We start from the raw sequence: 20,915 nt of genomic DNA on the forward strand, positions 1-20,915 counted from the left end.
AAGAACAAGTCACTTTCGTAAAAGGGGTGCCAGGTCACTCTGCTCATTGTAACGTTTTCGGCGACAACTATTATTTTTATTTTTTTGGGCGATCCGCATCGAGGCCACATCGTGCTATTAATCACGGTGCCAGCTACTTCTTGGCACCAAGCCTCGCCCTCGCCTCATCACCCAGCTGCGTCACGTACCAATGCGAGAAGAGTGAGGGGGGCTCCGATTATCGATGCCCTTCATCTGGTCCTTTTTGCACCGTCCGTCCTCAATCTCTCCAAAACTCCACCTTCAAGTCTGGCGACGTTTGTGCCTTGAGTCTTGGCACTCGCATCGGCGGTCGGCACTGGCATTGGCATCCAATCTCGCTGGCTCTCCAATCAACAGTCCCCAAACTCACCAGCGAGCTTGATCACAAGGGGGTCGGGAGCGGCGATTATTATTCAAATCTAGATTTCGGATCAGCCAGTCTAACAGACTCCGTTCGAATCTCGTTCGTTTATTGTCAACTTCTGCAAAAACAACCAACCCCCCAAGAAAGCTTTGGGGACAGGAACAAGATACCCGACGGACCCGCCTTGAATCATTTCCCTTTTGTCTTTGTCAAAGAGCCTGGAGAATATCGACATTGAATCAAACACACGCTTCCGGTCTCACCTGACGTGACGTGCACGATTGAGAGACCTCAGTCAGCAAACAAGAACAGCCCGAATTGATGCAAATTTCGGGAATCCAACCGTCAAACAGTAAGCAGTGGCCCGAGTGTGAACGGCATCACTCAAAGCTACAATGCGTACGTTCATCAACCCCCCCGTGCCTCTCTTTCTTGTGTGATACTCTCTGGACATCACATGCGCCTCAGCATCTCCCCAGCTAACCTGTACACAGCATACTATGCGAGGACCAAGGGCAGGACTCAGGAGATCCCACCCGACGGCAGCCGGTCACCCCTCCCGGCCTCCGGCGCCCGGTCACCACTTCCGCCTCGGACACCCCTCAGTAAGTCCGCTGTGCCTCATCCTCACTTATCCACTCTTTCGTTGCGCACCCACCCACCCCCTAAAATGTCCATCCCGGGTCCGGCGCTGCCCACTCGCGCTGGCAAGAGTCCCCACCTCATCTCACTCGCTCTTCATCATCTCACACATCGACCTAAGCCTTGACGTTCATCACAAGGTATTCAATGCCACTTTTGCTAACGCCGTCAAGATGGACAACCCCAGTCCCGCTCGCTACCAGACCTGAGCGCCGACGTTCGCACTGCTCTCCAAGCTCCCAAACATGACGATGTAACCTACCGGCACAGCATCTGGACCCGCTGCCGGTGCTGCCGCGCCGGACGGAGTCCCCTCGCTCTCGTCCATAGAATCGTTCTGGTACCACTCGCCGACGCACTTCGGTTTCTCGAAGAGGCGGCCGAATCTGTGCCGCCAGTCATTCCCGCCTTGGTGGCTGTGCTTTTCTTGCTTGTTGCGTTGCCTCTAATGATTGCATGGAATGTCATATAGATGAAGAGTGTCGGTCGGTAGCCTCGTCCGTCAAAACCAATCACTAATGGGGGATATTGAGGTTAGAACGTGTGAAGATTGAGGAAAGCCTTGCGAGACGCGAAGAACAGGACGCGACAAAGGCTGCCATGGTAGACTGGGTTGGCCACACGGGCAAGATTTATTTTTTTCTCTTGAAAGCGTGGGGGGATGAGCGAAACGGGCATTGTATGTGATATTCTGCTGCTTGCGTGTACCTCTACAACTCAAATAGACGAGATTCGGCCGCGATCATCAGGGACGGCATGACTTCTCATATACCTTCATAGCTAACATCGAGGGTGTTCAACAAACCGCCGAAGAAAGGCAGACCATCGGAGTTCGGGGACCAGTGCCAGATCCGCGTAATCTCCTCCATCAATTCCTTGTTCATGGGCTCCGCCGGCACCTTCCCGCCTTCTGCCTGTAGCCGAGACCTGTACCAGCCGCCGATCCAGCGCATCTTGTCAATGAGCTCGCGGCACATCCCGCCCCTGCCCTCGCCCTCGTCCTCGCCCTCATCGTCCTCCATCCACACTTGCACTTCCGCGCCCGTCTCCTCGGCGAACCTCCTCATCCTCTCCTTACCCGCCGCAGCCGTTGCCCTGAACAGGCTCGACATCCGTTCCGTGGTGTCCAGAAAGTCGAGCGAGGCTCGCGCAGACTTCAGATCCCACCCCTCGACCTCAAGAACCAACAGCCTCGTCGCAGACGTCACTGCTATTTGCGCATGGTTGATATGCGCCGTGGTTCGGTAGAGAAACATCTCGGGGGGAAGGGACGTGAGGGCATCAAAATACACCTTGGCGGCGGCCAGACATTCCAGCAGACACGCCGCGCGGTGCATCGGTGCGAACATGGCCGCCGTGGTAGCCGGCTCGTACAGCTGCACAACGACTGAATTATACTGCATCCACAAGTACGCTTTGCCGCCGGTTAGCATCATCATCATCTTCATCATCGCCAACGATAGGGAAGCAAGCCCGGCTCGCCACGATATACTCACCCAAAGAGGGGTCCCGGTAATCAATCTCGGCCCCGATCCTATCCACCTCCCTCCTGATCGCGACAGCCTGCGCCTCGAAAAGGGTTGCGTACGACTCCCCCGTGGCGCGGTTGGCAAACGACCCAAAAGTCTCGGCGATCCGGCCCGAAATCTGGTAGAACCGCACCATCTTCGCCGCCAGCGCATCCTGCTCCCAGCCCGACCGCAACAGGCTTTCACAGCACACATCGACGTAGAACCCGCCTCCCGCCTGCTGAAGTAAGGGGTTCCGCCGGGCGAACTGACTCGAGTTGACCGTCACCACGCAGAACAGACCCAGGAACGCGCGTTGCTCTTCGAGGGTGTGATGCTCCTTCATTGACGCGGCAATCTTGGACGCGAAGCAGTCGTCCGGCTGCTCTACGCTGCCGTGCAATTGCAAGACGGAGAGTGGCAGTTTGGTGATGCCGAGGCTGTGAGCGTAGCCAAGGGCGAGATATACTAGGCGGGTGATTTGCTTGTCGTGGAAGTATTTGATGTCGGCCCTGTGATCGTCAGGAGTCTGTGATTGTGATTAGGATTTACGAGAAGGGACGTTCTTACCACATTACAATGATTAGGATTCCCTGTAGTATATCTAGGGTCTCTTCTTCCTCCAACAACATTCGGTGGCCGAGGTATGCCATCACTTCCGACTTCATCTCGGTGGTGCGGGAATACGGGAGCGGAGCAGCTACCAGCATGACGGCGCGGAAGAGCAACGGCTTGTCGCGTAGGAGGTTCTGGGGTGTTGTTTCGCCGTCTATTATGACGAAAGGGAAGTTTGGCGTGAAAAAGGTGCGGAACTCATTGAGAATGAAGGTCGCTTGGGTCCACGTCAGACCGAACGGGGGTGTCAGTGATGCTTCTACGGCTTCTGCGGCCGTAGAATAGCGTCCGTTGTTACCCACCGTTTGTCGTCTTCCCGGGTCGTGATACCCTCCCTCTCGCCCATACTGCGGCGGTGAGAGGGAGGTCGAGCTCTCGGACGAAGTGTTTGGATGCGAAGAGGAGCTGGCGGACGCGTCGGCACTGCCTGTCCTGTCCGTAGTCATGAGAGATGCGATTTGCTTCTCGAGATAAGCGAGACGACTGAATGTCGTTAGCGACGGTCTCGCAACAGCCTCGCTATCAACATCTATCCGATGAGCGAGACCACGCCAACTATACAATACTTACCCTGCCATAGGCTTAAGCTGTCTCGGCCGCCTTACACTCCTGGTCGTCTTGGCCGTACACACAATCCTCAGCCGCTCACATCTTGAACATGCCGATGTCAGTTTGCAAAGAATTCAAGTCAAGTCACCACTGCTAAGATTAGCGGACGGAGGTCGTACCGGTCACACAGATGTACCCCGGCATTCTCATCGCGGAAGTTGCAGCGGGCCTTTGCCGTCGTGCACGGCACGCAGGCCCGCAATCGACGGGGCGGGCTATCTGGCCTCGTAGGGTGATCCATGGAGGGGAACGGGTTCCGTTTGATTAAGAAATATGGGGTGTTTCCTTGATTTAGGTAAAATAGTGAATGAGGGAGTTCCCTGACGAGGTTCCAATACCTTCAGAGCAACTGTGAACGGGAGTAGACCACAAGTATTTCGATTGATCGTTTTCAACAAGCCATTTTCGAAAAAGCCAGGTGACACAAGTCAATAGCACCAGGCCCACGCTTTATATAAAAAAAAAAGTTTTAAATGGTGACTGCTTAACGGAGCTTCTGTCAGCCTAGGAAGTCATCGAGGAGTGTTGGTTAACCCGGACCGGGATAAGAGCACGTATCTCGGGTTTAGCCACGATAAGAATCCGCCGACATATGCACCGCAGCGCTAACTGATACAATCCCGGCGACCTTCTTGTAATCCTTCCGATGTGGCCATGGATAAGCAGCAGGCTGAGAGGAAGGCGGGTCGACCGTGACGGCACTAATTGTGTACCACCACCATTACACTACTTGGTCGGAAAACTGACGAGAGCAGCATAATGTCCCTACAAAAGGGAAGCCTTTTCGGGCAGGCTGACTTCGCGCGGGCTTTTTTATAAAAAAAAAAAAAATGAGGAGTAAAATATATCCCAGTCTACGAAACTGGCACCCCGTGGCCAGTGCCAAGTTTAGTCTGATTTTTGTGGCGCATCTGTTCGCTGGTACAGACCAATTCCATATGTCAAAGTCGTGCCATCTGATGTCCCCGTTTGATTGCGGTTTTGCGCTGGCAAAAACAAACAAACGGGACCACTTTTTCGTTTCTTATTTTTGTTTTGTTTTCCGAGCTAAACACAAAAAAAATAAAAACATGAAAGAGCAAAACGAAAACATGAGGAAGGGAAAAAAATAACAAAACAAAAAGATCCGTAGTGTACCACAAACCAAGGAATGCATGCGCTCCTGGGCATAATCTTAGATAACATCACGATCACGAGAATAGCCAATGGCAGGTGAGATTGCGACAATGTGGTTGCGTAACGATGAAATAGGTATCATTAAGAAAAGGGCTTATAATATCTTTTGCGGCGTCTTGATTTGACATGTGGCTGTTCCCACGTATTATCCGGCCGGCCAGTCGTTCGTCGTGCCGGTATGTACAGCCCGACACTTCTTCATAACCACGTCTCTCGTGAGACTCCAATCCTGTCGTCGTTGACCGGGTCGAGAATCATAATCGATAGATGGGATGGTGAATGATCCGCGAGTGCAGTGATGAATGGTGTCGACACACGATGCTGGCTCCTCCGCGCTTGTGCCAGCCGCGGCCCTCTCACGTAAGTTTTGGATGAGAGGGCCGCCAATCCCGACTTCAACCATCCAGTTTGAAGCCGTCCATTACTTCCACCACCGCACCTCATGCTCTCCCACCTATGGTGTCATTGCACTTAGACCTGGGAGGCAGCCCGCTTGGCCTTGCGGCGGGAGATGAGGCGAGAAATCCAGAGACCGATCAGACCGCAAGCGACGAGGAAGACGATGCAGAAGACGACGATGACACCGGCCTCCTGAGAAGCCCAGTTGCGCTTGGCGAGCTGGTGGACAGCGTCGCGAACAACGATGGAGTTGATGGCGGGCATTGTGACTGAGATTGAGTGGAGAGTCGGCTGGGGAGAGAAAGACTTGTCAGCGGGTGAGTGAGAGGAGAGGAGAGAAGGCGATAGCAGGAAGGAGCATCAAATGAAGAACTGATGACGGGCAAGTGAAATATGTGTGATCGAGCTCGTGGCGAAAGCAACAGTAACCAGTCGGACGTGAACCGGGGTACGATCCAACCAGAAAAACAAATCAATTGGGGCCAAAGCTTTCCCAATTGAGGAAGTTTATGGAGACCGCTGCCCGTCGCCCTAGAATGCCGACCCTGGGAGCATGGTGCCCATCGTCATTACCGGGGTATCCGGCGTTCGGCTGGCCGATAAATCTCCGCTGTTTGTTTACCACAGCTTCATCTTGCACTGGGCCGCATGGAGCACAGAGCGTAGAAGAAGCAGATCGCGGAGCCGAATTGAAACGGCAACCTCACACGGAGCGTTGCGAGTGGATTTGGGACTGTAGGTGGGAGAAATTTACCTTTTACGAAGATTGAGAGTTTTGGCGTCGAGTGACAAAAACGAGGTGGGGAAAGAGACCTGGTGGTTCGATCACAGTCACTGGGGGTGGAAGAGAGAGCTGGATGAGAGCTGCTGTGCGCGTGGTTTGTCAGCGCAAAGAACCCAGGGAAAATCGGGGTTGCAGAAAAAGAGTAACTCACGTTGGGCGAACAACACGCGACGAAAGTAGGATGGAATTGACCGCCGTTAGAATAAGGAGATGCCAATTGAGATATTTGATCGCCGAGTGAGTTGGAGGAGAGAAGAGGAGAGCAGGAAGAGGGGAAAGGATAAATCAGGGAGGGTGAGGTGGTAAATAGCTGGCTCAAATAGTGGCCGGATGGGCAGGCGCAAGTGACAGTGAATCGACTTGGCCGGTCACAGCGATCACACCCATTGCTCGGCCCATGATGAGGTACATTTCTGGTAGGCAGAATGCAGAGGTCGCGTTATGTCAGAGGAACCGGCGCCAAGAGAGCAGCAGAAAGCTTGTCTCCAAGGATGCCGGGAAGACGGCAGGGTCATGAAAGGCAACCGCTGTGGAGAATGTCTAATAGCGTGCTTGCCTAGTACAAAAAACCTTGGGTACCCATAGTACCTTGATAAAGTAGTGGCTTCAGTTCGTGCCGGGGGGTTTGATGCAAGAAGTCAGCCAGTGAGATAGGTGGTGCAGAAGGTGTCTAACCTGTATTTGGCCAGCTGCAGTTGGTTTATTTGGCACGTCGGCAAGGGCAAGCTAGGTAACTGTTTATTATTTTATTTTTTAACCTTTTCTCTCCTCTGGCCTTTTTGCTTGCGCGAATTTCCACTGGTCTTGTTGCCTTGGGGGTGAGGAACTTGGGCACGACGCGCACAGAGATTGGGCGATTGGATGGCATGGGCATCTTGTGGGGTCATCACCAGGATGGACCACCAGCACAGTTTTCCAGTGGGTTCGTAGGCCAGTGGTTCGCCGTAGCGGAACACCCACCCTTCGCAGGGTTCCAAAGTGTACCGCTCTACCTCGTGGCCGTAGGGTAGTTGGCTGCTTCCCACAGGTACCAAGGACGGTAAGCATCTCGAGCAGCCTTGCTGGTCTGTCCTCCTCGCCCCACAGGGCCCGTGTTAGTCGTTAGCCCGGTCGATTTGAGTGGTGTTTTCTCTTCTGACATGCCGCCTTGATGATTGACGGCTGCGTAGTAATTCATCGGCACTAGGACAGGGCAGAAGGTGCCCGAATTGTGCTGGTTTGCATTGGGTTTGACTGATTGGGGCTCATGCAGCCGTCGCCTTCACCGATACTGTTGGGGGAGATTTCTCGGGAATACCTCAAATGTACTTTTCTTCCGTCTCTGTTACCTCATCACCCCAGATCCTTCCAAGGCACCCGATCATGTTTACAGCCCATGTCTGCATCTGTAAGCGACGGCTTGATGACAATATCTTTACCTTACTGTGCCAACTTGCCGTTACTCTGACGCCCTGCTTCCGCGGGCGGAGCGCCCACTTACTAACCGCCGTCCCGTCTCATTTTCTTCATGCCCATACCTTCTCGAGTTTGCCCGCTTGGCGATTCTGCGGCCTTCCTCTCTTTGTCAACCGGGACTTGGCGTATGGGCCACCACCGGCCTGAACAACGAGCATCTCCCATCTACATACAGCCTTGGTAGAAAGTTTTGTACAAATGCCGCAACAGCGCAGCCCTGGTTGGCTAGTCATGTCAATCGTGAACTGCGCCCGGCCAAGCTGCTGCGGAAGGGTTGGCAAAGCATTGGCAAAAGGCTCAAAAGGGCTTCAAGGCTCAGAGCTGTCATTTGCCCAGACCTCGGCCAAGCAACAAGAAATATCAGCACGCGGGGTTACACCGACCAAGTAATTCGAATGCCAATCCAGCCGTGAATAAATGAATAAGACGTAGCAGAGCGTCCGACTGGGGGGGAAAAGAGCATCCAGCGTGACCAGCCAGCAAACAGACTCCTAGGTTTTAGGCCCCACTTCTTGGGGTGTCCATTTTTCCTCATTCATCGCATCGCAGCAAGCGAGTCCATTACGGGCACTTTACATCGGATCGGGGTTCGCGCCTAGTCAGGGCCGATGGCTGGACTGTCCCGTCCAGTCGTCCTGACTTTTTATTGTCAACCGGCTGGCCTGGCCTGATGACCGGCAATCTTTTCTCCTCTTCAACGCACGCCGTTGCCTTGCAGGGTCACAGCGTCATTTTTTTTTTCCCTTTGTGTCCACCGCCAACCGCTGATTTGATAACAAAAACCTCACATCAGAGGCCATGCCATATCCCGGAGCTCCATACACCGCAACGCCCCAGACAAAGCCGGCTCCCAAGTTAAGTTAAGGTACCTTACGCTGGGGGTGGCAGGCCCGAATGTCTCCGTCCCGCCCCTTCCGCCGACCCAGTTTGAAATTTTCTTTCCAGGTCCATGCTACTGTTGGTATCGCGGAAAAGGCCCGGCTACCTCATCAGACATCCCGGTACTACCACCTGCTAGTTTCTTTATGTCCGGTCTTTGCCCGTCCCTCAAGATGAGGACGGTACTGCCTCGGCTTTCAGTTCCATCACTTAGCCATCGCGAGCAAGCAATCCTTCCTGGATTTTTCTCTTCTCATCCTGACCTCACCTTATGTAATCCCACGCCGCGGATATAAGCCAGAGAATCAGGTCATTCATCGTCGTCCAGCAGGAAGGGTCCACTATGGGAGCCTATGACGACATGCTATCAAGCGATCTAGCCGCTTATCAGCTTATCGCTACAACGGACCACCACGAGACATGGGCCACTAAAGCGAAATGGTTAAGTGACCAATCACATTTGCCCAGCGCCTGTCCCGGCCGAGGAGTTGTGTCCTCCGATGTGTTGTAGGTTATCGGACGGGGCCGCCTGCTAGAGCCCAAGAGCTCGTCATCACCCAAAAGTTTGGATGGGCGTTGCTATTTCTCATTTTTCTTAAGTCTTGTAGTCAAAGTTGATTCTGCAACTCATGGCCTCGACCGTTTTTTGATCAGGTCTGAAGCGAGTCATTTATATCAAACCCCAGAAATATTCCTTGGACGTCCCCGCATCATGACGCTTCTCAGTCACTTGAAACGAGTCCATCGTCACAATGTTGCGACTCTGCGCCGCTCGCCCACTGCAGAGATCTCTGGCGCCTTGGGCGATCTGGGAACCCTCCTTCCCTTGATGATCGCCCTTGCTGTTCAAAACTCCATTTACCTTGACAGTACGTTGGTATTTTCTGGCATATTCAATGTCGTGACCGGCGCCGTCTTCGGCATCCCGCTTCCAGTACAGCCGATGAAGGTAGCTCAACTCTCAAACTCCAACCGGATTTCGCTTGCTAAACCCTTCTATTCAGGCTATTGCTGCAGCCGCCATCTCAAGGAGTGAAGATAGTGGCATCAGAACTGTCATGGCCGCTGGCCAATGGGTTAGTCTGGCGGTGCTTCTCATGAGTATCACTGGTTTGCTCCGTTGGGTTACTCGAAACGTCCCTGTTCCCGTTGTTAAAGGTATCCAGCTTGGTGCCGGCCTCTCTCTCGTCATGGCTGCTGGTTCCAGCTTGCTCCGAGACCTGCACTGGACCCAACCTGTTCTTGATAACAGGCTATGGGCCTTGGCTGCCTTTCTTGTGCTCATTTTCACTCAGGGGCTGCCGCGCTTCCCCTACGCACTGCACATCTTCGTTTTGTCGCTTGTTTTTGCGTTCATTTCCATATTGACCGCTAACCACCATGAGCCGCATAACCTCCCGTGGTTCCACGTTTGGGTACCGCATCTGCTGCACTGGAACTTTAACTGGTTCAAGTACAAGCCAATTTCAATGGCAATTGGCCAACTACCTCTGACCACACTCAACTCCGTCATCGCTGTAAGCGCCCTTGCGGCCGACCTGCTTCCTGATATGCCCACCCCGACAGTCACAGCCATGGGTATGAGTGTGGGCATTATGAACTTGGTAGGCACCTGGTTTGGTGCGATGCCTGTGTGCCACGGCGCTGGTGGACTTGCTGCTCAATACCGTTTCGGGGCGCGCAGCGGTGCCAGTGTCATCATCTTGGGCTTGTTCAAGATCATCCTGGGTGTCGTCTTTGGCGGAACTCTTCTCGACTTGCTTTCACACTACCCCAAGAGTCTTCTCGGTGTCATGGTTATTGCTGCAGGCCTCGAACTTGCCAAAGTCGGACATAGCCTGAACCACGGCGCTTCAGATCTCTGGGAAAGCTCTGCCGGAAACTCGAGTGAGGGAGTCGGCGTTCTTCGGCAGCACCGCTCGCTTTCGGATGATGAGAGGTCTGAAAGATGGACGGTCATGCTGATGACCACTGCTGGACTCCTTGCGTTTAGAAACGATGCCATCGGTTTTGTTGCTGGCATGCTGTGCTTCTCGGCCTACCGCATTTCGGACAGGATCTCTCGCTGGTGGCAATCCAGGCGGCCACTTTTTGGCGAGCGAGCGCCCCTTCTGAGTTGAAGAACTTCAGTACCTGACGACATGCAGCAGGCACCCGTTAACATGTTAGCGAAAAGAAGTCGAAAGACTGAATATGTCATACTTAGCACGGACATCAACACCAACGCCAATGACAATAGTGAGAAGAATAGTCCACTCCGCGTATCCGGTGTACTGGTTAACATGGAATAGGGCTGCCCCTTGTTATGCAGACGTCCACGATATTCTCGATATGTCTAGCCACAAACAATCAGATTTGCCTATGATACCCAAATGAAACAGGCATTAAATGGTCATGCATGCGGTTAAGGGACAGACTAGCCATCCTCGTGAGACTACCCGTTGCCCACCAAGCAACAGCTGAAGACCATACGGTATGACTGGGTGGCGAAGAAGCTGCCTCCTGGAGGTGGCAAAGCTTGTCGAAGCCAAAACTAGAAAATCGATGAATTGAATTAATGTTGATGACAATTTGCCTTATACATGAACGGATCAAACACGGATGTTGGTCAGCCTGTGTCATGGCGTTGCGTATTTGATATGTTCTGAGCCAAATGGCAGCTGAGGAGTGATACAATCTGCCTTCAAGTGCGTCCCCTCAGAATCTCTTGGAAATCACTACCGAAGAAAACAATCAAATTCGCAGCTATTGACAGACACTGCATGCAACGCATAGCTGCCGGTTCCCAGCTACCGATATGCTAGTCATACTGATTGAAATGGCCCCTTCACCGGTACAGAATAGTTCCATTGGATGTTGACCGAGAGAAAGTGGGAACTGGAGGTCGGAAAGTTTCGACGATCTACACAGGGTGGTGGCCACGAGAACTGCCTATGGTCCTTTGCGTAAGGATCCTGGGGGAGGCATTTCGGATCTTGACCGAAATGCATCGTGAAGATCAAGCCCTTCACCGCAACAATGGGACGATGGGATGGGGCGCTTCATATGACTCAGCGGTTGCAAGAGGCTGGTGGTCAAAGGGTGGATCAACTGCATTTGCTCAGGTGCATTTGACGGCTTGTCACTTCTGAAGTAGGTGGCCGAAATAAATGCATTGTTTTACTTTTGGGGGGGGATGCAAGCGAATGCTTCTTCTTTATGAGAGGAAGGTGTAACTACCCTTGCGGCTTCCCTCATGGCCATTGATGCACTATTCGATCCTGAGAAGGAAGGCAGCGACGGGAGGGGACTGACTGCCTGGGTCGGTGACTGGTGGTGGTCCGGGCTGATCTGGATGATTTGGGAGTGAAAAAAGTACCTGGGTACTTTCTCAGCGCGGGGAAAGGCTGCCATATCCACGGTGAATCCCACCGAGCGGCCAATCAGAAGCGCGTATTCTCCCCGTTGACCCTGTCAATCGCGGCAAGAATGACTTTGTCTCACGCCAATTTTTTTGGGATCTCGGATTGTCCGCAGCCTCCTCAGGTCCAACCTTGTCGCAACAGACCAAATCGCCTCTCTTGGCTTGCCGAAGACGAAGGAGCTGGTCTGTCCGCTTACAGAGCAGCGATGACTTCGTCCAACGCCGGCCAAAACGGCCAGGCGCCCGTGCCGACCACGCCGCCGCCCAAGACCAAGATGTCTCCAGCCTCCGCCCGACCTGATGCCCACGACAACAACGCGACCACCGCCGACCAACCGCGCCCCGACGCATCGACTGGCGCTCAGAACACGACCAGCGACACGTCTAACAATCGCCAATTCACTCCCACCGCCGTCGACACCGTCATGACCGATGCCGATGCCAGCGCCGCAGTTCCCGCGACGTCGCAGCCGGCTCCAGCCGCTCCAATGGACGCCGACCCCTTCAATTCGTCCTTCCCTCATACACCAATGCCCAACATGGACCACGCGTACATGATGATGGCACTCGCGCACATGGCAGGCAATCAGATGTCCAACCAGATGTCGCCTCCTCCGACCGTCACGCCCGCCCAGGTGACCCTCCCTAGCACCATGGGCAATGGCAACGACCCGCTTGTCGCAAGCACCCATAATCTCGCCGCGGCGACCCAAGGCCTAGAGTCCTTCGCGCGAATAGAATTCGCCGACAGTGTCTTCCAGATGACCACTTATGCCGTAATCATTGGTCGTGACCAGAAGGCCATGGTACAGGCGCGAAGAGACGAGAAGCGCAACGCCGAATTTCGGAGAAGGGCCGAGGAGAATGAGGCGCTGGGATTACCGCCCCCCTCGCCCGTTAGACATGACCGAGGGAAGTTCAGCAAGTCTTATGTCAGTGAAGAGGGAGGCATGCTGGGGCCTGAATCCGATAGCGAAGAATCCGGGCGACCGGCGAAGCGCCGTAAGACCACTAGCACTGGATCTTCACAAAAGCCTGAAGAGGAAGAGGCGCAAGAAAACCTCATATCTAACAGACAATATGTGTCGCATACGCCTGGCGCAGCGGCTGTCGACCTGGCCTCCCTACGACCCTCTCCTTACCACGTTCCGTTCATCGGCATTCACTCTCCCGGGCCCGAGATAGCGAGCAAGACCAAGGCTATCTCAAGAGAGCACCTCAAGATTCAGTTTAACCAGAAAGAGGGTGTGTTCGAGGCCATTCCCTTGCACAAGAACGGATTCTTCATCGAAGATGTGCATCACAAAGACGGAGTTGTCGTACTTCGAAGTGGCGACCACTTGCAGATCAAAGACGTCGACTTTCGCTTCGTCATCAATGGTGTACCAGAAGGCCGTACAGGCGCAGAAGAGTACGTCGAGGAAGAAGAAAAGATTAAGAAGAGCAAACCTCACGGTGGAAAGGAAATGAGCTTTGAGTTTGAAGCCTCTCATGGGAACGGCGAATTGCACGACACCAGCGACTCGTCACTCAGCCCTCCAGCTCCATCAGAAGATGAGGAATCAGACGTTGACGCCGAAGGGGAGGAGGCGGACGTCGAGGCTGAAGCCGAAGCCGAGGCCGTCGCTGAAGCTGAAGCTCTACCTGAAGAAGAAGAAGAAGACGATGAAGAGGAAGAAGAAGTGGAAGGGATTGAGCCTAGCACGGAAGTCAAGGCAGAAGAGCCGGAATTGGTCCAACCGATGCAGCAACCATTATTACCACTCATGCCCCAGAAGAAACGTGGGCCCGGCAGACCACCGAAGAATGGATTCATGTCTAAACGGGAGCAGCGTTTGCTTAAGAAGCAACAGCAAGAAATGGCAAAGAAGACATTACCACAGCCACCCCCTGGAGAACCTCCGATCAAGAGAAAGGTTGGCCGACCTAGAAAGCACCCCCTGCCAGAGGAAGGTGGGGACCGACCAGAGAAGCGCAAATACAAGCCTCGAAAGCCAAAAGGCGAAGATGGTGCAGAGGGGTCAGATGCCGAACGGCGAGCCAAGGAGAAGAAGGAGAAGAAGGTTCGACCCAAGTCGCCACCCCTCGAGCTCAAGATCGAAGATTACACCGAAGAACAGCTCCAGAAGCCCAACAAGAACTATGGAGTGCTTATCGACGAGACTCTCACTGCGGCAGGACCCGATGGTCTCACTCTCAAGCAAATTTACAAGCGGATTACTCAGAGGTACCCCTGGTTCTATTTCCACACGGAGACAAAGGGCTGGGAATCCAGTGTACGACATAATCTCATTGGGAACGAAGCGTTCAAGAAGGACGACACGACAGGTCTATGGTCAAGAGTGCCCGGTGTTGAGCTTGATGCCGGCAAGAAGCGCAAAGCTTCATCGCCAGATCGGTCCATGAGCGCTGGATACGGGCATTACAATCATCCAATGTATGCTCAATATGCCCAACAACAACAGCAGCAGCAACAGCAGCAGCAGCAACAACAACAACAACAACAACAACAGCAGCAACAGCAGCCGGGTCACATGCCTCCTGGTTACCAGCATCTTCCTCATGGTTATCATGCCCAAGCCTATGCTGGTCAGCAAGCGCAAGCAGCAGCGAGAACGCCCCAGTACTCTCCACCAGGGGCTACTCCGACGCCGGGCCAACCAGTGCCACCACCTGCCTCTCAGCCAGTCGCACCTGCAACACTTCCTGGCTACGGAGCTGCTGCCGTTATTGCTCGGCCTCAGGGCGTTCCCGGACAGCAACCTACATACAGCTCACCATACGCCTCAAGGCCTCCACCAACACACCCCGCCGTCAAATCCGAAGATGGCGCCGCCTCAACATCAGCACTACCAGCTACACAACCTGCTCCGGCCGCCATCCCTGGAGCTCAACCATCACAGATACCCGCTGCTGCACCGCAGCAAGCCCGACCTACACCAACACCGCCAGTACAAGCTGAAGCCCGTCCGGTCATTCAGCCTAGGTTACTATCTGCCGTTAACGGTCTCAAGAACGGCCTGATTGAGAACTTGAAGAAGGCCAAAAACCCCAAAGCAGAGGCAATCGTCATGTCTGCTCTCAACCGATGCCTTGGGCTCAAGAGCGCTGCCACTGAGAACCAGACGATGGAGGACATCTGCATGAAGGGAATACAGAAGCTCCTCGATGGATTCTCCACTCGAAGCAATACGCCCGGATCTAGCGGTACACCACAGCCAAGTGGGCCAAACAATGTATTCGACCCGAAGGTCTTTAACGCGCTGGTGGGGTTCAAGAACGTTTCGTCCAACGCGCTCAAAGTCCGGATCGGCGAGGCCAAGGCCGAGGCCGTCACGCTGTCCGCCATCGACAGAGTACTCGGCCTGGCTGACGCTAGCATAGTACCTCCGCCCGCAGAAGCCAGTGCCTCAGGTTCGGCGGCGGCCGGCTTTGACGGAATCGAGACGCATCTAATGAACTCGGTGAAGCAGCTACTGCTGGGCCTTAACCAGAAGTTGCATAGGTCATGAACACATATCTAGTGCGGGAGAGGGGGAAAAGAAGTGTTTCAGACAGGGCTGCGTTCGACAGTCTGGGGCCCTTCAAGGCAGGGCTAGTTGTTTTTTGAAAGGACATGATCATGAATCAGCGAAATACGTCTACTCCTAGCATAGCTACTTGTCGTCGTTTGGGACCAAGAATACAAAAATCTTTTGAATTGTTTTACAAGGCATGCATTCTGTACTCTCCTACGATTCAAGTGAGCCTTGTGCCTACTGAGTATGCATGTCCTGACTCAATCAAGCCCAGGTCTGCTAGGTATTATGCATTGAACAAATTGAATACCGGAGGTTTACCCAAGTACGGAATCCTGTTGGTGCGGCCATGTCAAAGAAACCATGATTAATAAGTGTAAGTGGGGTTTTCCTGTACGAGGGCCTTGTCCTCTCAGCATTCTGCGCCGCCCCTTCATTTGGCGTACAACAGCCCAAGGCTCTGCGGCAAATTTCTAAACAACGCAAGACATGGCAAGCGGAACCTTTGATATCCACCCCCCGGCGAGCGGAGGAGTTTCCTCCGCAGCCTCCAACTGACTGGTCTTGTTCGTTGCTGGCTGTGGTCTTCGTCTTGGGAAGCAAGTCTGTTCCAACCAGCCCGGTAGATTTAGCGATCTACACTATTTGCTTGAAAGGACTAGGCTCTTGTGTTGGAATATCATACGCGCGAGACACCTAGTCTTGGGTAGTTGGGGATCTTTAAAAGCGCTCTCTCTGAAGCTCTGAACAGTTCATTCTCGAGGGCTGAACACAACGTTGTTGGTTAAACTTGGGGTCGGACGGGGGAAACGTCTGCGCCACCAGCTCAACCCAAGGGGACGGAACGCACTTGGTTTCATTGTTGGTGGATGACGCCCAGCTAGTACCACTGCGCCTTCTAGATAAACAGTTTCGTCGGCCCGTCTCGTGATCGAGAGCCAAGCTTCCCGCCGGGCGAAGCAGCGCTGTTGGTCCGGATTACAGACCCCCCCTGTGCGTAGCCACTGTGAGGCTCCCCTGCTCCGCGGCATGGCTGTCTTCTATTCGTTCTGGGCTGTTAAACATAGCCCACGATAGTGTCATCCCAGCACTTTTGAAACTTCATGAGCGCAAGCCCCGTCGAGGCCTCCTTAGTGAGTTATTGCTGGACTCGATGTCAGTACATATCAAAACGGTTATATCTTGAAGCCATCAATTCGGCAGATACGGAGAACTACCAACTATTTTCGAATGCTTAGCTTTCTTGTACATAACGTTTTCCATCATGGGCATTTTAATTACTCCGACATTAAAGTCATGGGTCAGAAGTACCGACGAACTTCGTAACTGCCTCGATCCTCGCTTCAAAACATGCGCCAAATGCCAGGGATGGCCTAAAAAAAAGCCAACCTGCGACAACGGCCTAAGTCAACATAGTCGGAGCATGGTTGAGGGCGTTCTCGCCAAAATTGTCAATAGTGGAAGTCTCAGCAGCGCTGCCGAGTATCTCGAAGAACTGGCGGCGCTGATTCTCTGCAGAAGGTGGCATCAAGATCAGATTGCGAAGAAAGTCTCCGAGTGGAGGGAGCGTCTATGTGATTTTCTGGGACTTGGGGATCCGGACGCCGAGGAGAAGCAAACCGCGACTGCGGCCGTCAAGAAGCTGCCGTCACCTAGAAGTCGAATATCGCCACCCACAGATGTCACAACAACACCGTGCGTTCCCCTCAAATTTGAAAAGAGATTTGGGGAGAAGTCCAGGGAACTTCACAGGCCTCGGGTTGTGGTCAAGGAAGAAATCAAGAAAGAGGATATACCAACGTCAACAATACCAATCTTCAACCCCACCACTCGTGTAACAAGAAGTTCTGCGCCTAAATGGAAAAGCGACACCGTCCTCCATGGTTTCAACAGATATGCCCGCCCTAAAAAAGTAGACAGTATCAACAGAATGGTCAAAGAGTACCTTGACGCGCCATTCAAGCCAAGTGAGATGGAAAAGAGTAAGACGAAGACTGGCTTTATATACGGCTTTCGGCTTCCCAAAAACCACAAACTTTTGGACGGCGGTGACTGCAACATGGTGAAAATCGGGTTCAGCAAAGATCCCCGTGAGCGCATGCAAGCTTGGCAAAGACAGTGTGGCTACGAGCCCGATGTGTTATTTAACAAGGAAACGCCGCACCACGTTAAGATGGAGAAGATTATTCACCGCCACCTGGGCAACGAGAGGATGCAGGAGCAGGTGTGTCCTCAATGTTCACGGATGCACCAGGAATTCTTTGAGATTGGGGCCGACAGGGCGCAGGCTGTTGTTGAGATGTGGACAGAATGGGCGAAGCGGCGGCCGTTTGACGAGAACGGGAGGCTTACGGAGTATTGGCACTGGAGACTGAAGACGGTTGACCTCGCTGACCCTCACTGCTGGGAGGACTTCGTCAACGACAAGGTCAAAGTGCACAATAAGGCCAAGGTCAAAGATGAGATCAAGGAAGAGGATGTTTCTTTGGATTCATTGCTCAAACAACTGACGGAACTTAGGAAGTTGATTGAGAAGTGTGGTGTAGTAGAGACCCCGGCGTAAGAGTGATGAGTAACGATGCAAAACGAGAAAAACGATTTCATTATTCTAGACCCTGGTTCCAGGGCTCAAACGTTTGTTTGTCATAACTAGGTATACATTTTACCTTCTCGGGAGGATCAACCTTCCAATCCAGTTTGAAGTCCTCAATTTTGTCTTCGCCCCCAACCCATTGGCTAGTATAGCCCTTGGACGCCTTAATTTTCCTGCCTGCGTCGTCACTGTATTCCAAGTTGACGCTCGGGATGACGGCAATCTTTCCGAACCCGTTGTACCACAGGTCCTTGCAAAACAGCTGCGGCTCGCCTTGGAAGCACTCCGACTGAGTAGGTGCCCTGAACCTAACAATCTGGTCCAACAGCGGCCGCGCCGTCATTGCCACAGCGCCGTTCCAGCAAGAAAAGACCTGGATCGGCTTGTGGTCGAAGAAGCGTCGACGAGATGTCTCCTCGTTCCAGAAGATGTTCCAAGCCGAATTCCAATTACCGTCAGGGGGTATTTCGAAAAAGGAATCGCCTGCGATGGTGCGGCTGATCCAGACGTCATAGAAGGTCGGGTCTGGGCCGACGTAGGTCCAGTCGAAACCACACGTCATGTCGGCGGACAAGTAGAGGCGCTGGTGGGCAAGCTCAAGAATGTCTTCCAGGCAAATTGCAACGTCGTTAAGAAACAGGACTGTGGTGTCAGAGGCGTACTTTTGAGGGTCGTTGACGAGGGGCGCGATGGCCATATTACGTAGCTCGGCGAGCTTCTTGATGCGGTCGCCGGCACCCGGGTCAAGGTCGCTACGATCAAAATGGTACTTGGTTCCGAGCTTCTCGATCTCGCTCGCGAGCTCCTTCAGGATCTCATAGGTACCATCGTTAGAGTTTCCCTCTACTATCGAGAGGACGCAATTTTCGGGTCCAAAGAAGTGCAAAGTTTCGACGATGGAACCCATTAATCGGGGAAGTAGGTCGGCCTTCTGGCGGATGTTGAGGGCGATGAAGAATTTTGGCTTCTTCAGCTTCGAGGTGGGCTTGAGGTATTGATAACGCTCGACATCGAGCCGGGGGCAATCTAGCCTGGGGAAGTTCTTGTCCTCCGGGTCGAGAATAGCATTGATGTACTTGGGAGCGCTCTTAATATGCTCCGGATTACCACCCGCTAACTTGGAGCTGTCGGTGTCACCACTAGACGATGGTGATTGTGTAGTTGTGGGCGTCGGGGTGTGAGCCGGGGCTTGAGCCGGCGATGTTGCGGTAGAGTTCGTCCGATCTTCTCCATTTTGCGGAGATGCTCCGTGCGTTTCTTCGGTGGGTGCCGGCTTTCCTGGCTTATCTATTAGTATGTCGTCCTTAAGTCACTATTCTGGGCATGCCACGACCCAAGAGGCATATTGCGACTTACGGAACTGTTTGTAGGCGTTGTTAAAGTACTCTTTCCCGGAGAAAAGATCATACGAAACCAGCAAGCTGAAAAGCAGCATGCCAATCGCAAAGGCCTGCACGACGACGATGAGCTTCCGTTTCGCCATTGCGTTCACAAGGGGTCGAAAAATATCATCATGCACTAGAGAGGTAACTGAACTAGATCACGGAAGAAAAGGAAAAGAGTTCAAATTGGTTTTGATTACATATGGACAAGACAGCACGCGCGCCTCCCAGACCTGAAGAGAGGGCGACTAAAGCAACCGCTTGGGGGCGGGGCGGGCCGCAACATGGCTTGAGGACATGATGGAAGCGAAAGGCTTTGGTTCGTCAATGCATCGCGGGCCATGCATTCGCCTAAATGCGCCTGTAGGTGACCGATGTCCGTGGAACTATGGGTGGCAGGGGAGCCGAGATGGGGTCACATCTCGCCCCCAGAATCTCTTTGCGATGAAGCTCAAAGCGTTTACCGCGCAATTTAAATGGCGCGCGTGGTTGGACCAGGATGCCAATGGGCCCACAAGCAAGGCTACATGTATCCACTATTGTCTTGTATCATTTGTGATGTCGTTCCCTCACGCCTTGGGCATTTTACCTTCCTATACCTGCTCAGACACACCAACAGATCTTCCCTTTTTGTCGCACACAATGGGCTGGAGTGTACAGCGAGCTTTGTAAATTTAACCCCTTAAAATTCGGGCGGCATCATTCGCCGGGGGAGGGAATACGCTTGGTGAATCAGATCGCCTCTATGCCTGACATTATGAGTCCATATTCCAGAGAATACCCCTGGATTCTCTATCCATAGAGTGCCCTGTACCGTGCTTGTAGCCATGTGAAGAGACACTTGGATTCTCAAAGGCACAGGATGCGAAGTATCCAGTAAAGTTATTCGTCCATGTGCTTTCTCTCACTTTTCCTCTCTTTCTGAGCCTCCACAATTCATTGATTGTCTCTACACAACACCATGATAACCCTTGTCTCAGCGAGTGTGTTTGGGTAGGAACAATACCAGTAACACTCTAATAAACGACAAGCCGGTGTTGTTTTCGCTTCTTCTAAATCATGTTGCTTTGTCGGGCGAGTGGACCTTCTAGGAGCTATTTGCTGCTTCGAACGGTATTCAAGCTTGTTTTGTCGGCTAACATGCTAAAGTCCCTTGACGACAACCGCTCGTTCGCATAATCTTCAACGCCTAGAGACCCTCAGTTAAGACACCCTAGATATTGGTTTCACTCTTCTTATATGGTTTTGGGCAGCATCGTGGCTTGTGGCATGTTAAAGTGCGACAGATTATTTCCCTGTATAGTCATTGCTTCTCTCGCAGACCCTCTCAAAAGACGGCACTTACATTTCCGAATGATCTCAGTTTAGGCGACCTGTTACAGTGATAGATAGAAAACTTAGCTTGTGGCTGATGCGACGAGAGCATAAAAAGGTGGCTGAAGGGTGGCAGCATTACAGCCACATTCTCTGTGCAGATAATTGTCATTTTGAAGTTCCATCTCATGTCAGTCCTTTCTTTAAGTGTTTGCGGCCTTGCTGGCAGCTGTATTGGAAGTCATAGATACGC

The 20,915-nt window shown here is 52.9% G+C and overlaps 7 protein-coding genes across 7 annotated transcripts; 4 read left to right on the forward strand and 3 right to left on the reverse strand.

Annotated features, from left to right (window-relative positions):
* Positions 1-780: 780 nt before the first annotated feature.
* On the forward strand, positions 781-1,499 carry CTRU02_200043 (uncharacterized protein; the record flags this gene model as incomplete). Its single annotated transcript, XM_036723160.2, has 3 exons — positions 781-784; positions 880-990; positions 1,201-1,499. 3 exons carry the CDS (start codon positions 781-783, stop codon positions 1,497-1,499), a joined length of 414 nt encoding a protein of 137 aa, XP_036584948.2.
* Positions 1,500-1,791: 292 nt separating this feature from the next.
* CTRU02_200044 (tRNA processing endoribonuclease) lies at positions 1,792-4,000 on the reverse strand (the record flags this gene model as incomplete). The annotated part of the gene is made up of 6 exons (XM_070203632.1): positions 1,792-2,441; positions 2,524-3,047; positions 3,106-3,503; positions 3,528-3,633; positions 3,721-3,801; positions 3,879-4,000. 6 exons carry the CDS (start codon positions 3,998-4,000, stop codon positions 1,792-1,794), a joined length of 1,881 nt encoding a protein of 626 aa, XP_070062214.1.
* Positions 4,001-5,406: 1,406 nt separating this feature from the next.
* Positions 5,407-6,529, reverse strand: CTRU02_200045 (uncharacterized protein; the record flags this gene model as incomplete). The annotated part of the gene is made up of 2 exons (XM_070203633.1): positions 5,407-5,625; positions 6,491-6,529. 2 exons carry the CDS (start codon positions 6,527-6,529, stop codon positions 5,407-5,409), a joined length of 258 nt encoding a protein of 85 aa, XP_070062215.1.
* A 2,635-nt stretch (positions 6,530-9,164) lies between these two features.
* On the forward strand, positions 9,165-10,572 carry CTRU02_200046 (sulfate transporter; the record flags this gene model as incomplete). The annotated part of the gene is made up of 2 exons (XM_036723163.1): positions 9,165-9,401; positions 9,457-10,572. 2 exons carry the CDS (start codon positions 9,165-9,167, stop codon positions 10,570-10,572), a joined length of 1,353 nt encoding a protein of 450 aa, XP_036584952.1.
* A 1,348-nt stretch (positions 10,573-11,920) lies between these two features.
* CTRU02_200047 (Forkhead box protein K2) lies at positions 11,921-15,367 on the forward strand (the record flags this gene model as incomplete). The annotated part of the gene is made up of 1 exon (XM_036723164.1): positions 11,921-15,367. The coding sequence occupies one exon, from the start codon at positions 11,921-11,923 to the stop codon at positions 15,365-15,367; it is 3,447 nt and encodes a 1,148-aa protein (XP_036584953.1).
* Positions 15,368-16,796: 1,429 nt separating this feature from the next.
* On the forward strand, positions 16,797-17,936 carry CTRU02_200049 (chitin synthase; the record flags this gene model as incomplete). Its single annotated transcript, XM_036723166.1, has 1 exon — positions 16,797-17,936. The coding sequence occupies one exon, from the start codon at positions 16,797-16,799 to the stop codon at positions 17,934-17,936; it is 1,140 nt and encodes a 379-aa protein (XP_036584954.1).
* A 40-nt stretch (positions 17,937-17,976) lies between these two features.
* CTRU02_200048 (alpha-mannosyltransferase cmt1) lies at positions 17,977-19,449 on the reverse strand (the record flags this gene model as incomplete). Its single annotated transcript, XM_036723165.1, has 2 exons — positions 17,977-19,244; positions 19,323-19,449. The coding sequence occupies 2 exons, from the start codon at positions 19,447-19,449 to the stop codon at positions 17,977-17,979; spliced, it is 1,395 nt and encodes a 464-aa protein (XP_036584955.1).
* Between the last annotated feature and the right edge of the window lie 1,466 nt (positions 19,450-20,915).

The sequence above is a fragment of the Colletotrichum truncatum genome (assembly GCF_014235925.2).
Source record: "Colletotrichum truncatum strain CMES1059 chromosome Unknown Contig_0001, whole genome shotgun sequence".
NCBI lineage: Eukaryota > Fungi > Ascomycota > Sordariomycetes > Glomerellales > Glomerellaceae > Colletotrichum > Colletotrichum truncatum.